Source organism: Choristoneura fumiferana, chromosome 24, assembly GCF_025370935.1.
Source record: "Choristoneura fumiferana chromosome 24, NRCan_CFum_1, whole genome shotgun sequence".
NCBI classification, from domain to species: Eukaryota; Metazoa; Arthropoda; class Insecta; order Lepidoptera; family Tortricidae; genus Choristoneura; species Choristoneura fumiferana.
Window position 1 is genome coordinate 1,403,048 of NC_133495.1, and position 13,070 is coordinate 1,416,117.

The 13,070-nt window shown below is 39.3% G+C and overlaps 2 protein-coding genes across 2 annotated transcripts; both read right to left on the reverse strand.

The window, feature by feature from the left end:
- Window positions 1–238: 238 nt before the first annotated feature.
- LOC141441898 (uncharacterized) lies at window positions 239–7,842 on the reverse strand. The gene is made up of 5 exons (XM_074106791.1): window positions 7,191–7,842; window positions 5,983–6,108; window positions 4,187–5,503; window positions 2,054–2,200; window positions 239–1,498 (listed from the first exon to the last, which is right to left on the reverse strand). Exons 1-5 carry the CDS (start codon window positions 7,255–7,257, stop codon window positions 264–266), a joined length of 2,892 nt encoding a protein of 963 aa, XP_073962892.1. The 5' UTR covers window positions 7,258–7,842; the 3' UTR covers window positions 239–263.
- A 201-nt stretch (window positions 7,843–8,043) lies between these two features.
- On the reverse strand, window positions 8,044–12,870 carry LOC141441412 (uncharacterized). The gene is made up of 5 exons (XM_074106131.1): window positions 12,693–12,870; window positions 10,657–12,617; window positions 10,087–10,247; window positions 9,301–9,428; window positions 8,044–8,288 (listed from the first exon to the last, which is right to left on the reverse strand). The coding sequence occupies exons 1-5, from the start codon at window positions 12,754–12,756 to the stop codon at window positions 8,059–8,061; spliced, it is 2,544 nt and encodes an 847-aa protein (XP_073962232.1). The 5' UTR covers window positions 12,757–12,870; the 3' UTR covers window positions 8,044–8,058.
- Between the last annotated feature and the right edge of the window lie 200 nt (window positions 12,871–13,070).

The window sequence follows — 13,070 nt, forward strand, 5'->3', positions numbered from 1 at the left end:
TATCAACCCCCTCCCCCCCACTCTCTCTAAAATCTAAACTGTTGGTCGGAAATATTTGAAAAAGATCAGGACCAAACTTGGATGATTCCGTACACAATGTGAAATCCTTAGTAAAAATATTACTTGATTAATTCGTAATAGCTACTAAACCCTATCTTGGGCGTGTCTGACACGCTCTTGGCAGGTTTTTTTTTTAATATGGCGCTGGCACTCGAAAGGGAAAATAAAACTGCTAGAATAAAAAAAATACCTTTTTATTTTCGTTACGGTAGCACTTTACCAGTTTGTTTCGCACAATTCATCGTTGTACACAAAGCATTACCATTCTTCAAGCAAATACAGATGTTACAATCAATCTTGTATGTGTGACCTTTCGGGCAACTGCCATGTTGTTTTAAAGGTACAACTTCTATTTCTAAGGGATCAGGAGATTTATCACAAATTAAATCCGTGCACACAAGCATCTGGCCCTCAGAGAGGCACTGGCATTTGTTGCAGTCCTTCACATATTCGTGTCGGGGTTCACAATACCCATGGAGACTGTCCAAATCGCGTCCATCCACAACTGTTTCAGTTAGCGAGCATCGTGATTCCGTCTCACACCACTGCCAAGTGCGACCGTTAGCAGACACACACTGACATTTCAGACAGTTTAATTCAAAAGAAGTGTGCATAACGCAGTCCTTGGTTATTTTAGCAAATAAAGACCTGCCACAAGGCTCTGTCGTACAGGCAAACATTTTAGCACCCGTCTCGTTTTCTAAACAAAGGCAAGTATTGCAACCTTTCTTGTACTTACTTCCTTTCCTACAGTTACGATCATCCAGCGGCGTCTCCGTTAGTTCTACGTAACGTTCGTCAATGTCCATGAACCTCCTTAGAGATGCCTCGGCTTTCCCGAGACACCGTTTAGCTGAGCAGACCATGTTACTATTGTGATCACAATAACACATGTTGCAGTCGACGTCAAATACTGTGAGAGCTGGCTGATTTTTGCAGTAATTCATACTCTGGTTTACAGCTGGCCCAGTACAATTTCCGCATACTAGCCTGTTGTTTCTAAGGCAGGTGCAGGTTCGACAGCCTAATTTATAAATAAGATCTGTCTCACATTCTGCGTAAAGGTCTTTGCTGTCTTCTTGCGTGTCTACAGTTTCTACTTTGTTATTAGGTTCTAATACAGGGTCGTTATCATCGCAGACCTGCTTCGTGCAGAGTGAGGAGTTGATGCGTCCGGTAGAAGGGCAGAAACAGACGTTGCAGCCTATGAGGTATAGTTTGGTGGGGGCGCATTCGTCTTTCACGTCGGTCTTCGGGACTTCGACGGCGTGGAGGATTTGGAAGATGTCCCGGCAGACTGGGTTGGGCCAGGTGCCGTCTTCGCCGCATACACAGATCAGTTTATCTTTGTGGTAGTGCACGCCGGGCTCGCAGGCTGAAGCGGTTGAGCGCCAGACTCCGTGTCCTTCCATGCCTACATCTATGTCCTTAATGGCATCTGAAGGAGAAATATCATCACAAATCACAATCATCATCATTATATTCATCATTGTATCTTAAAACAAAATACTTATGTAATTATTGAAACAATCAGCTTGTGGTTCATCACCATCGTCACATCACATCACGATGTAGGTAATTTTTGTGGATTCCCATGGGAATTTCAGCAAAATCCCAGAATTTCGATTCAATTGCTGGTTTTATAATGGTTTACGCATGCGAAGCCGCGGGTAAACACTAGTGTATTCTATATCTCAACCTTAACAATCAGGGAACTACTGACACACATGCACATTTGTTTCTCTCTTTCTTTACAATGAAGAGTTTACATACATACATACATAAATCTCTATACCTCTGATCACCGGGGTCACTCCAGGAAGTCATCGGCAACGTGAAGGGTCTGCTAGGTTTCCTCCATGAACTAGGCTGACATGAATAGCGCAGTGACTACAGCCAATCACTACCAATCAGGCGCAGTAATTCATGAAGTTGCGGAGCACCACCCGCTACTACCTATGCCTAAACCACCATACCATTACCACCACATTACCATTGAAGTGTCCAAACACGTCGACCTCCCTGCACGCGCGTGCTTGGCACACGAATTGGTGGTTGGAGCCGCATCGGCACCAGTTGCAGTCGTTCAGTGCAACTGCGTTCTTCTCGCACCGTTCATGCCATACTGTCTTGGCAACCGCTGTAGAGCAAAATTAGACATAGGTATTAAATACAAACCGGAAAACCGGAAATATTGGAATACTTCTTATTTTATTTTTAAGTCATATAATAAATGCACCATTAATTATTTTTAGAAATTCGTCATCAACAACAGGTCAATAATGTGACAAAAATGAAGGCGAAAGAAACCCTGTTGGAGTATTTTTTTTGTTAAATCGTGTATTTTGGAGAAGATACGTATTTAAAAAAAGCTTATATACCACAGAACCGCGACCCTGATGACAGAAATGTCGAATTTACCTACCTATCCTAATGCGTGGCATATCCATTTAAAAATTCCATATAATTTAAAAATACGCGTTTTCCCAAAGATGACGAAACTGATGGAGTTTCACCCCCGAAAACCCCCAGATAGCAAAAATTTCAAATAGAGCTGTTTCCGTGGTCCCTGATATTAATAATACTCGTAGCTCGTTTAAAGATAAGATTCACAAATGTGCAGAATGATCGCCAACAGATTTGGTACAAATGCATTTGCGTGTCTATTATACCTACGTATATTTATTTAGTCCATATTTTAGTTAGGTACTTACGTTGCTCAAATGAGTACGAAGAAACAAGCGCTAACTGTGAACATAATAACAACACAATAGTTCTCATTTTTGTAAAGTTTTAAAGTAAAAAAACTTTAATTAAAAATACATCGTAAAATATTTCTTTCAATCACGGTTTTTAGGTTTCGATTGCTTGACTCCGTGCACGTCATTAAAATGTTAATTAAATTCAGAATTACGTCTACCAAAATTAGCTGTTGATTGTTTCGGATTGAAAAAGCATAGAAGGATGTCCGTTGTGAGATTTTAATAATTTTCAAGCCCCATCCCCTGGTGATTATTTGTTGTGAGATTTAGCTTGACTCCATCCCCTCCTAATCTCGCGAGAGATTTATCAAGGATTAGTAGGATTTTAGTCACATTTTAGTAGAAAACATTTCTTGCCTATTTTAAGTAGGAACCTTGTTTGCTAGCGGGAAAATAAAGAGGATATTAGTCGTGAACCCCATCTTGAGATTGGATGACATTCGATTCAGTCAAAAACGCCTTTTGCGTGAACTCGCTTCTAACTTTATGTATGCTCGTATAATTTTTTTAGAATGGGTAGGTACCTACCTAATATCAATTTAGTCTTACGACGAAAATAATTATGTCTTCTTCTAAGTCGCTCCCTCAGATCATATATGATCTGAGGTCGCTACACTCTACCTATGTATATGCGCTCAATGGTATACGCTCGTCATTAAGTCCTTGGAAATAAATGTAGTAAAATAAACACATTTGTTTAGGTAAAGCATTATTTCACGCCGCAACAGCTTTTGACTCTATATTTCTACCAGGTGGTTCAGTTTATACATATCGCTACTTAAAGCAGCGTTTCCACCAAAGATGTGATATGTTAATGAAGCGTTTCTATTGGTTGATGAAAAACACATCCCTCGCAACACGTCCTCGCACATTATTGGTGGAAACGCTGCTTAACTCACGGCATTCCTACCGAATATATATATATATATCTCTTCGTTTGAAACCAAAAGAAAGCGCTTCCATTTTTAAATAGAGCGGCCAACGAGGGCTCACCTGATGGTAACTGACCATAATTACTGTTGTGGAAAAACACTAATAAATAACCTAACCTAAGACCTAACCTAACTTGAAAAACCTGTGACGTTGTCATTTCAAAGCTCAAAATCTCAAAAACGGCTGAACTGATATTAATTAAGTATAGCTAAGAACCACCACCGCAAAGATAGTCGCTTTTAATCTATCTGTTTGAGAGCTACGATGCCACAGACAGACATTGGCGTCAAATTACGTTTCCCGAGATACTGCTCTATGACAGATAGATAGAAGTACGACAACGATAGTAATGGGGTTCTATTCTATTTGCTACCCTTCGGGTACGGGACTCTAAACACATCTGTAAAAAATGGATGTTTATGTTTATTCGCATTTATTATCAGTACAAATCATTTTCTTGTTTTTCAAGCAATGACAAACGTTGCATTGGACCTGATACTGCGTCCCAGGTTCGCAATCATTTTCAGATTCTAGATTCACTGTTTTTCTCAAATTACTTAATACATGACCAACCATCATTGGTAAGTTATTCTTTATGGCTTGGCCTAAGTCAAATCCCATCGTTTCTTCATCTTCATCATCTTTTTTGTCATCATATTTGCTTGGCTTCTTTCTTTTTTTAGTCGGTTTTTTTTCATCAGCTGTCAATCTTTCTTGAGTTTGTGTTTGTTCTGCTTTATTAGAGTCAAACTTAATTGACATACTTGGCTCGGAATCATCTTCAGCTGATTTAACTGGTATATTTAGAGGTTGTTCTCTTTCAATTTGTTTGACTGGCATACTTTCTTCGGACATGTCTTCAGAATTATTCTCATCGTTTTTGTCGTCACGATCTTCAGTTCTTCCTTCACCATTGTCACTATCTATTTCTATATTATCATTTTCTTCATAAGGCTGCTTTGTAAATTTTTCTCCTCCTGCTTCGCTTTCATTGTCTGATTCTGAAAAGTCTTGACTATCTTTTTTTCCTGTTTTTGACCTCGTAGCTGTAATTTTAACGTAATGTTCTTCAGTTTTACCGTCGTCATCACCATCATCATCATTATCATTATTGTTATGTTGATCCATTTCTAAATCAATTACCTTGAAATCAGACTTTTCAGCAGCTTTCGTAGTTGTTTCATCATTTATAGATACTGATGTCTCCGTATCTTTATTTAGTCTGAGAACATTTTCAGCTTCTTTACCTTGAGACGAGAGTTGCAAGGCTTCTTTTAAAAGGTCAGTTCCACAAACGCTGAAGTTGTACGTTCCTAGCCTAACAGAATTACTATTTTTAGTGCCAGTATTACACATAAGTTTGTTATTATTGAGGCAATGGCAAAACTGACATGGACCGTAAGAGTACCAGCTCTTTGCTTTGCATTTGCCGTATACTTGTCCACTTTTGGTATTTCTACGATGGTTCGAAACTTTAATTGGATCGCATTCATTTTTAGTGCATCGTTCGTTGTCTATCTGTCCTTTGTCATTACATCGACAGATGTTGCAATCGATTACGACGTAACTTCCGGGAATACATTTTTGTTTTGTAATGTGTGATGTTGGCAGTGGTCCGAATATATTATGGCAAGACTTGTGAGGCCAGCGTCCATCTGGATTACAGATACAAATGGTTTCGTCAAGATTGTAAATTTTATGTGGACGACATGATTGACCCTTCACATCTGCGCTATTCTCGTCTGAAGCTGTAAAATTAAAAGTACAGTTTAAAACAAGATTCAGGACATAATGTGGAGCATCTTGTCCAAATTAGAATTTGCGATGAAAATGACTTTTTCTCAGCATCACGAAACATGAAGCTTAGATAGTTTTGTAAGGTGAATTTTAAATCGTAACACAAAATTAATGTTGTAATTAAAGCTGATTATTGATATTAATATATTAACTCCTTTGTTAAAATTGGTCTGATCAAATTTGGGTTTTCTATACATTGATTTTGTGATTTAATTTCAACAAAATATGTTAAAACAGCCTGAATGCCTTCGAGAAAAGTATGGTACGGCCGACGGCCGTGCCTTTGTTTTTGTTTTGTCGACTTGGCGGGGGCACTGCCGTGCCCCCAGATAACGTCACAAATATCAACAAACGAGTTAACTATACATACCTACTACCGTCACAGAATAAGTAATAACTGACGGCAGATTCAAATATACTGTTGCCTTACCGTTATATGTTTTTGGGCAGCTTTTTGACGTGCAATCAAATAAGTATCTTGCTGAGCATATACATTTAATACATTCATTTTCGATAACGTCACCAATATCACAAGCCTCTAAGTTTAGACCAGGATCTGAAATTAAAAGGGAGTTAACATTACCAAATACAATTTAACCCAGGGTATCCTTTCAAATATTGGCCGTATGCATATAATTGAATGAGAGCCTTCTTAAAGGTGGAATATTACTAGATGGCATTAGTGACGTGTGGGTGGTTCGTTTGGCATTTGTGTCACGTTTAGTGTTGTTTTATAACTAACAAGCTTATGTCTGCGACTTCTTTTACGAATAATTCATTTAGCGCACCTACGGGAATCATAATTATTTTCGGGATAATGCCCTTCTCAGTCTCTATACTATACCAAATTTCATCACCATTGGTTGAGACCTTTAAGTGTCAAAGCGTAAGTAACAAACAAACGAACCAGCATACTCACATTCGCAATTTTAATATTAGCTATGACAGGGTTTCTCAAAGTGGGGTACGCGAACCCCTAGGGGTTCGCTATTCGACGGTAGGGGGTTCGCGACAAGGTTTACGTAATGGTGGCTGCAAGACTGGCAAGATGATTAAGATTGGCTTTTGGAGTATTTTTGTATGTTTTATTTCAACTCCAAATTTGTTACTTGTTTGTTATTTGTTGTTGTTTGTTGTTGTTTGTTTCAGTTTGTATTTTCGTTGGCAAGACGATTCTTAGATTCTTACCTATATTTGCTACCTTTTATTGAAATAAATAATATACATTATATTATCATGATGATTGAAATAAAAATAAACTTAGTTTCTCCAACAGCCAGTTTTATTACTTTCTTTGGTGGGGGGGGGAGGTAGGGGTTCGCTGTCGTCTAGAAACTTTAACAGGGGTACGTGGAGCCATAAGTTTGAGAGACTGTATAGATCAATTACCCAATATTTTTTTCCCCCGATATTTAAATTCCCGTTCGCATTAATACAAACGGGAATTTAAATATCGGGGAAAAAAATATTGGGTAATTGATCTATACAGTCTACTAGAGCTGCGCTGAGCGTTGATACGTAAATGAAGCGTTTTTATTGGTCCATGACAAACACATTCAACGCATCGCAACGCAACGCATCCTCGCAGACCTCTGGTGGCAACGCAGCCTTTTATTTGCTTAATGTTTGTTTTCTTACCGCGCTCACTGTCGTCCGAAGACACGTTACCAAGGGCAAAAATGACTGCAAGTATAATAAGAAACATACTGACTAACTTAAATAATGTTTTACTAAAAAAAACTGAGAATGTTTGAAACGCTTCATGCTTCACTTGTGATGAAAAAAATTAATCACATTTGAGAAATGTGTCGATATTCGGAGAACTGGGTTACTGATTGATTCAAGTGTTTTAGTCTTTCTTCGCTACCAAAACTCAGCAACCATTATTGAAGCAATTTAAAATAAACTGACGTTCATAAATATGGGTTACTATGTTTGGAACACTTCGAACAAACCAATCCTCTGGTTGTAGCGACCTCTGGCGCCATCTAGTCGTCGATAAGACAAACTGCTACATTCTAGATCGCACTATCAAATTTTTTCAACTCAAACGCATGGATACAATTTCTGATTGCCTTCCTTCGGACTTCGGTCCCCAGCTACTTGCGTAATTATCTATTCTGTGCCCCAGGCATTACAGCTGTCTGGAGAGAGATCTTTCTAGTGTGACCTTATATGATTCCTATAAATATGTGGATATTAATACTCATCAGTTTATTTTAAAATGGAGAGCTCAGAAGCGGGTGAAAAATGGCGCAGGAGACTTTTAGTTCTATAGTAAGTCGAAGGAAATAGTGGTGAGTGTTACACAAGTACTGCTCAGGAAAATAACCCCTTTAGATTTTGTCATCGAATTGATTATTTAGATCAATAATTTAGTTAATTATCGTTCATTAGGGTGACGGCACCAATCATGTACAGGACCTACCATGTTAAAGCACAGTAGTACGTACTAGTAATGGACAACAAGGATTCAATGCCTAATACTCGTAGCTCATTCATGAACCTATTTTTTAGAAAGAAAAATACAAAAATACAATACAAGCACTTTTATTTCTTTCAAAAACGAGGGCTCTTGCCCCCAGCACTCTTCGTCTTGGTTCTTGAAGCAGTGCTCCTTGATTAACTTGTTGTCCTCCTCGCACTCGCAGATGAAGCATTTGTCCATCACTTTCCCCGGCTTTTCGCAGTCGTAGTGAGTGTGGTTATGGGATGGCTTGACATTCGTAGAATTAGCTGGAAGGAAAATTCAGGATTAATAAAGATTTAGATAGGCGCTGGTAGCTCCGTTGTCTATTTACCCTGTGGTCTCTCAAGCAGAGTCGTGCCTTAGCTATCACGCGGTGAAACGGAAAGGGGATTGAATAGTTACTTACAAAGAGACCGTTCACAGTATTTAAAAAAACCAGGCAAGTGCGAGTGGAACAGCACCGAGGGTTCCGTGGAAATTTGTAGGTATGTATTTATAAATACCCAGTCCAAATTTCACAGCTCTAAAGCGAGTACTGCTTTTTCGTAACGTAACGTTTGGCAACCAGATTCATTTCGCAAACTCTAAAACTGTGAATATTTCAGGATTTATTTCAGGACCATCGCGTAGAACCCTTTAGATTAGGTTACGTTACTTTTATAAAAATCCTGAAATATTTACAGTTTCAGAAATATTAAAAATACATAGTTGGGAAATGAAAAGTTGCGAAATGAAGCAGGGTTGCCAAACGTTATTCGCCGAAACATTAGTAAACCCTCAAAAGAATATCAAAACAGGAGTTACCCCTCTGTTAAATACCTAATCTATGCTAAGTTGGGTTGTATGACATGAATACTTCCCAGGGTTGACAAGATTTTGAGCTTTAATCTTTTTTAAATATTTTTACAGGTTATTTTGTAACACGTTCTACAGTCGCCATCAGATCGGAACATGCATTCTATTCTCAACGCATTGGCTGCTCCGAAAGTTCTGATGTCGACTGTACCTATATATGTTATATAGTAGGTGTAGAAGTGATGAATGGACGAACGTATGCGCTAAATCAGCGTATACTGTAAGAGATGTAATACTATCCAATTTTCTACCAAGAACAGAGGTCTTATTGTTTTGTTTCACACACTCTCAATCACCATCGCTTACACAACCTCTTTCTCTCACACGGTATAAGGATGAGGATAGAACTAGAAAGAGAAGGTGAAGGATCGCGGGCACCAGAGCGTTAGTAAATACAACTACAGAGGTGGCCTTAACTGCTACCTGTCTGTCTTCGTCCCATAGGCAAGTAGTTGACGCCAGGGAAGGCCTGCTCGCAGTACTCGCCCTCCCTCATCGGACGACAGTAGTCGTTTATGTTGCCCAGGTACGGGCAAATGCATTGCCTGCACCTGCAATTTTAAACAAATTTAGAGTACACTCTTAAAATGTTTGCCATAACGTCGTTCCGAACTCGAAACAAAAGATGTTTTCATTTTCTTTTCAATTTGAATCTTCAGGAAAAAGAAGAAAACCGACGAGTATCGAGCGACGTTAACAATCTGGTTGTACTGTATAGTTACTGATTAAGTATTTACTACTCTTGCGTTTGACAACATACCAGCCGTCTCACCGCCGACGGTGTAAGTAGAGTCACAGAGTACATTTTCGAGTGTCAATGGCGACGAGAAGAGAATCACTACGTATCATTGATAGCGGTGGGTACATCATTATATGAAAATAACTGGTCCCGGAGGCGAAACTAGTCTAGGCGAACGCATAGAGTAATTTCGCCTCTGGGACCAGTTATTTTCATATTATAATTATGTACCCACCGCTATCAATAGTGATTATCTTCTCGTCGCCAGTTGACACTCGAAAATGTACTTGTAACTCTACTTGCACCGTCGGGGGTGAGACGGCTAGTGGGTTATCAAACGCAAGAGTAGTAAATAAGAGTAGGTATGAATCATTTATCGATCATTTTTGGATTAGAGAACCGACGAAAGAGACAGAGTGGTCGTCTCTCTCAAGATTGTGGTGACTTAGAAGAAGATTTTTCAAGATTACCTGATAATATACATGGTGCCCGGCGTGCAGTCGTGTCTTTCGGCGCTGGCGGAGATGTTATAGATCCAACAACCGTCGGCATCCGGGATGGGAGTATAAGCACTTTTCCGCGCGAGTCCGTCCACACCCGCGTCTAAGGAATTTTCAGTGACCTGAAAGACCTGTTGACATTGCATTTTTATAAAAAAACTAGCTTAAGCCCGCGACTTCGTCTGCGCGGATCTAGGTTATCGCGCGGTGGCGCCCGCTACCGGAATAAAAGGTATCCTATGTTGATCCTTAGGGTTCAAAATACCTATATACCAAATTTCATCAAAATCGGTTCAGTGGTTTCGACGTGAAAGCGTAACAGACAGACAGACAGACAGACAGACAGACAGAGTTACTTTCGCATTTATAATATTATATAGTAGGGATTGTTTATATATTCAAATTTAATATTACAAAAAGTAGCGCAGTAAATTGAATGTTTAAAAAAACAACACATAAATATGTTTAGTTTCATGAATGAAAATATTTTTGAGTGTTTCCAAGTTTCTCAATAATGCAACTAGATTCATCCATACTTACCTCAGTACTATTCTGCTTTACGTCTACACCTATTTCACTTTTTTTTTCATCACATATCATATCCGTGCACGTCGCATATGATCTGATGCCCATGTCAGGACAAACACAAAGATGGCAGCCTATTGTGAACTCCTCTCCGGGAAAACACAAATCAAGTTTCCTCGTAGTTACTTCGGATATTTGGTGACCAAGAAGACTATTCGACAATTTAAAGATGTTCTTCCATGCTAAAGCAGATTCTTGGCATCTGTGGCTAGTGCAAGCCTTGTCTGCTTTGTTTCCCTTCCGAGGGCATACACACACGTTGCATTCATCGCTGAACAGTCTTCCCGGAACGCACACATCTGTACGAAGAAAATTCTTCTCACAGAGATTTTTGGTACACTGGGCCACGTTCTTTTTACCGTCTCGCGGGCAAAGACAAACGTTGCAGTCTACTTCGTAATATTCTAAGGGCTCACAGGTAAACTTCTCAACCATGACCGCATGGTCTGTGTCAGAGCAACGGTTCTTAGTACAAGCTCTATCTTTCACTTGACCGTTTTCGGGACAAATGCAGAAGTTGCAGTCCAGAGTCATTATAGAGCCGGGCGTACATTTGTGTGGTTGATCCTCTTTTATCAGTGAACCCGCGTTGTGAGAGTCTTGTACAATTTTCTTCGCTTCACAGTCGTCGTAAGTGCACCATTTAGGATCAATAGTCCCGTTCTTAGAGCAGAAACACGTATTGCAGTCAAATTGTACAAACGAGCTCGGCTCACAAGTCGCATTAAAATCAATGTTTATTACGTTTTCTTTGAAAGAAAACTCCGACGCTGGGTTTTCGAAATCGAACCCCGTTTTTATCTCAATGATGCATGCTTTCTGATCAGTGATGCCAGTGTCAGGACATAAACAAAATTTACCACTATCAGCGTATATTGTATTGGGCTTGCAAGATTGCATCACTGTATTTTTCTCCAGAGCATTCATGTCAAGTATATGATCGTTTCTGCTGTCTCTGAAAATTCTTTCAAGAATTGCTATTTTGCTTCGATAGGAACAAATTCTTGAGCAATATTCAGGACGGGTCGTGCTATCCCGAAGGCAAAAACATTCTATGCAGACTGAGACCATTTCTCCGGCATTGCATGTGTCTTTGACAGCTTTATTAGTAACAGTATTAAACTTCAAGCAGCTTAATTCTAAGCATGCATGCTCATTGATGGTTCCTTCTGGAGTACAGTCGCAGTACAAACAGCGTGGCGGAGTGAACTGATATGGAGTGCACTTCATAGATGGCGAAGTCCTCAATCCGTGCAATACTTTTAACGCATTGGTGCCATTGCAAATCTCTTGTGTACAATACTTATCATTAGGTATCATATTTTCAGGACAAAAGCAGACATTACAATCTTTTCTATAAAACGACTTAGGCGAGCAACTCCGAGCTTCTTCATTTCTGGGCTCACAAGTATCTATACAATTTTCAAGAATAAAATAACCTTCATCAGAACACAAGCAATGGAGGCAGGCGAACAAATACATGACCTTGGGCAAACAGAGGTTTTTGTTAACGGATGCTAGGAGGTCAGAAGTGGATGGTACCTTAAGGGAAGTGCAAGAAGTGTCTTTGGCGCAATGAGCGTTAGCTGTAAGACCAGCAGCGGGGCAAATGCATATATTGCAGTCAACGTAGTAAATTCTGAACGGAGTACACTTGTAGCCGATTGAATGCAAGCCTTCGCGTTTTGTAGTGGATATGATGGAAGTATCATCTTGACAGCCAATATTAACGTTGCAGAGCAGCTGTCCGTTTTCTTGGCAAATGCATTGACTGCAGCCCTGCCATATGATCTTGCCGGGCTGACAAATCTGTCGGCGACTCACACGCAAGCAACTCGCTTCGCTCCACTGGCCCCTGCTATTGCAAGAGCAGATAAGACCATTCAGAAAAAACTGCGTATTCGGAACACACGTGTCTACAACAATGGAAGAAATTTTGTGAAAAAATATTGAAGGAATATTGAAGAAGATGAGTGTGAGAACTGACTTACGGATATTTGTTATCGCGTATTGAAACTGCGATATTAAAGTTAGAAATGTCACAGTCCTGAACATCTCTTAACTGGCCAAAAATGGTCTTCCCGTATAGGTAATAAGTTAAACTTAATTAAAAAATTTCATGCTTGAAAACATGTGAGCTAATAAAAAAGTCCTTACAGAATGTTGATTTTAATTTCGCCTCACTTGTTAGGTAAGTTTTTTTGATAAGATTTATTGCATTCCTGAAAATGTAAGTCGTAAATAGAATTGTAATTAAAAGATTAAAAACCCGGTTGTTTGTTGACTCAACATAAATGTCGATGTAAAATGAATTATTAATAGTAATCTTACTGTACTTACACAATGTTAAAATAATGTTTATTATTATA

Bases quoted from the DNA above. Each gene is read 5' to 3' on its own strand.
- LOC141441898 (XM_074106791.1), bottom strand. From the start codon at position 7,257: ATGTTTCTTATTATACTTGCAGTCATTTTTGCCCTTGGTAACGTGTCT. The intron at 6,109-7,190 runs GTAAGAAAACAA...TTTTAATTTCAG, and splicing joins TTCGGACGACAGTGAGCGCG to ATCCTGGTCTAAACTTAGAG. The intron at 2,201-4,186 runs GCGAATAAACAT...TTTGCTCTACAG, and splicing joins GATTTGTACTGATAATAAAT to CGGTTGCCAAGACAGTATGG.
- LOC141441412 (XM_074106131.1), bottom strand. From the start codon at position 12,756: ATGTTCAGGACTGTGACATTTCTAACTTTAATATCGCAGTTTCAATAC. The intron at 10,248-10,656 runs GTAAGTATGGAT...CAATGTCAACAG, and splicing joins TAAAGCAGAATAGTACTGAG to GTCTTTCAGGTCACTGAAAA. The intron at 9,429-10,086 runs GTAATCTTGAAA...TTAAAATTGCAG, and splicing joins GGCACCATGTATATTATCAG to GTGCAGGCAATGCATTTGCC.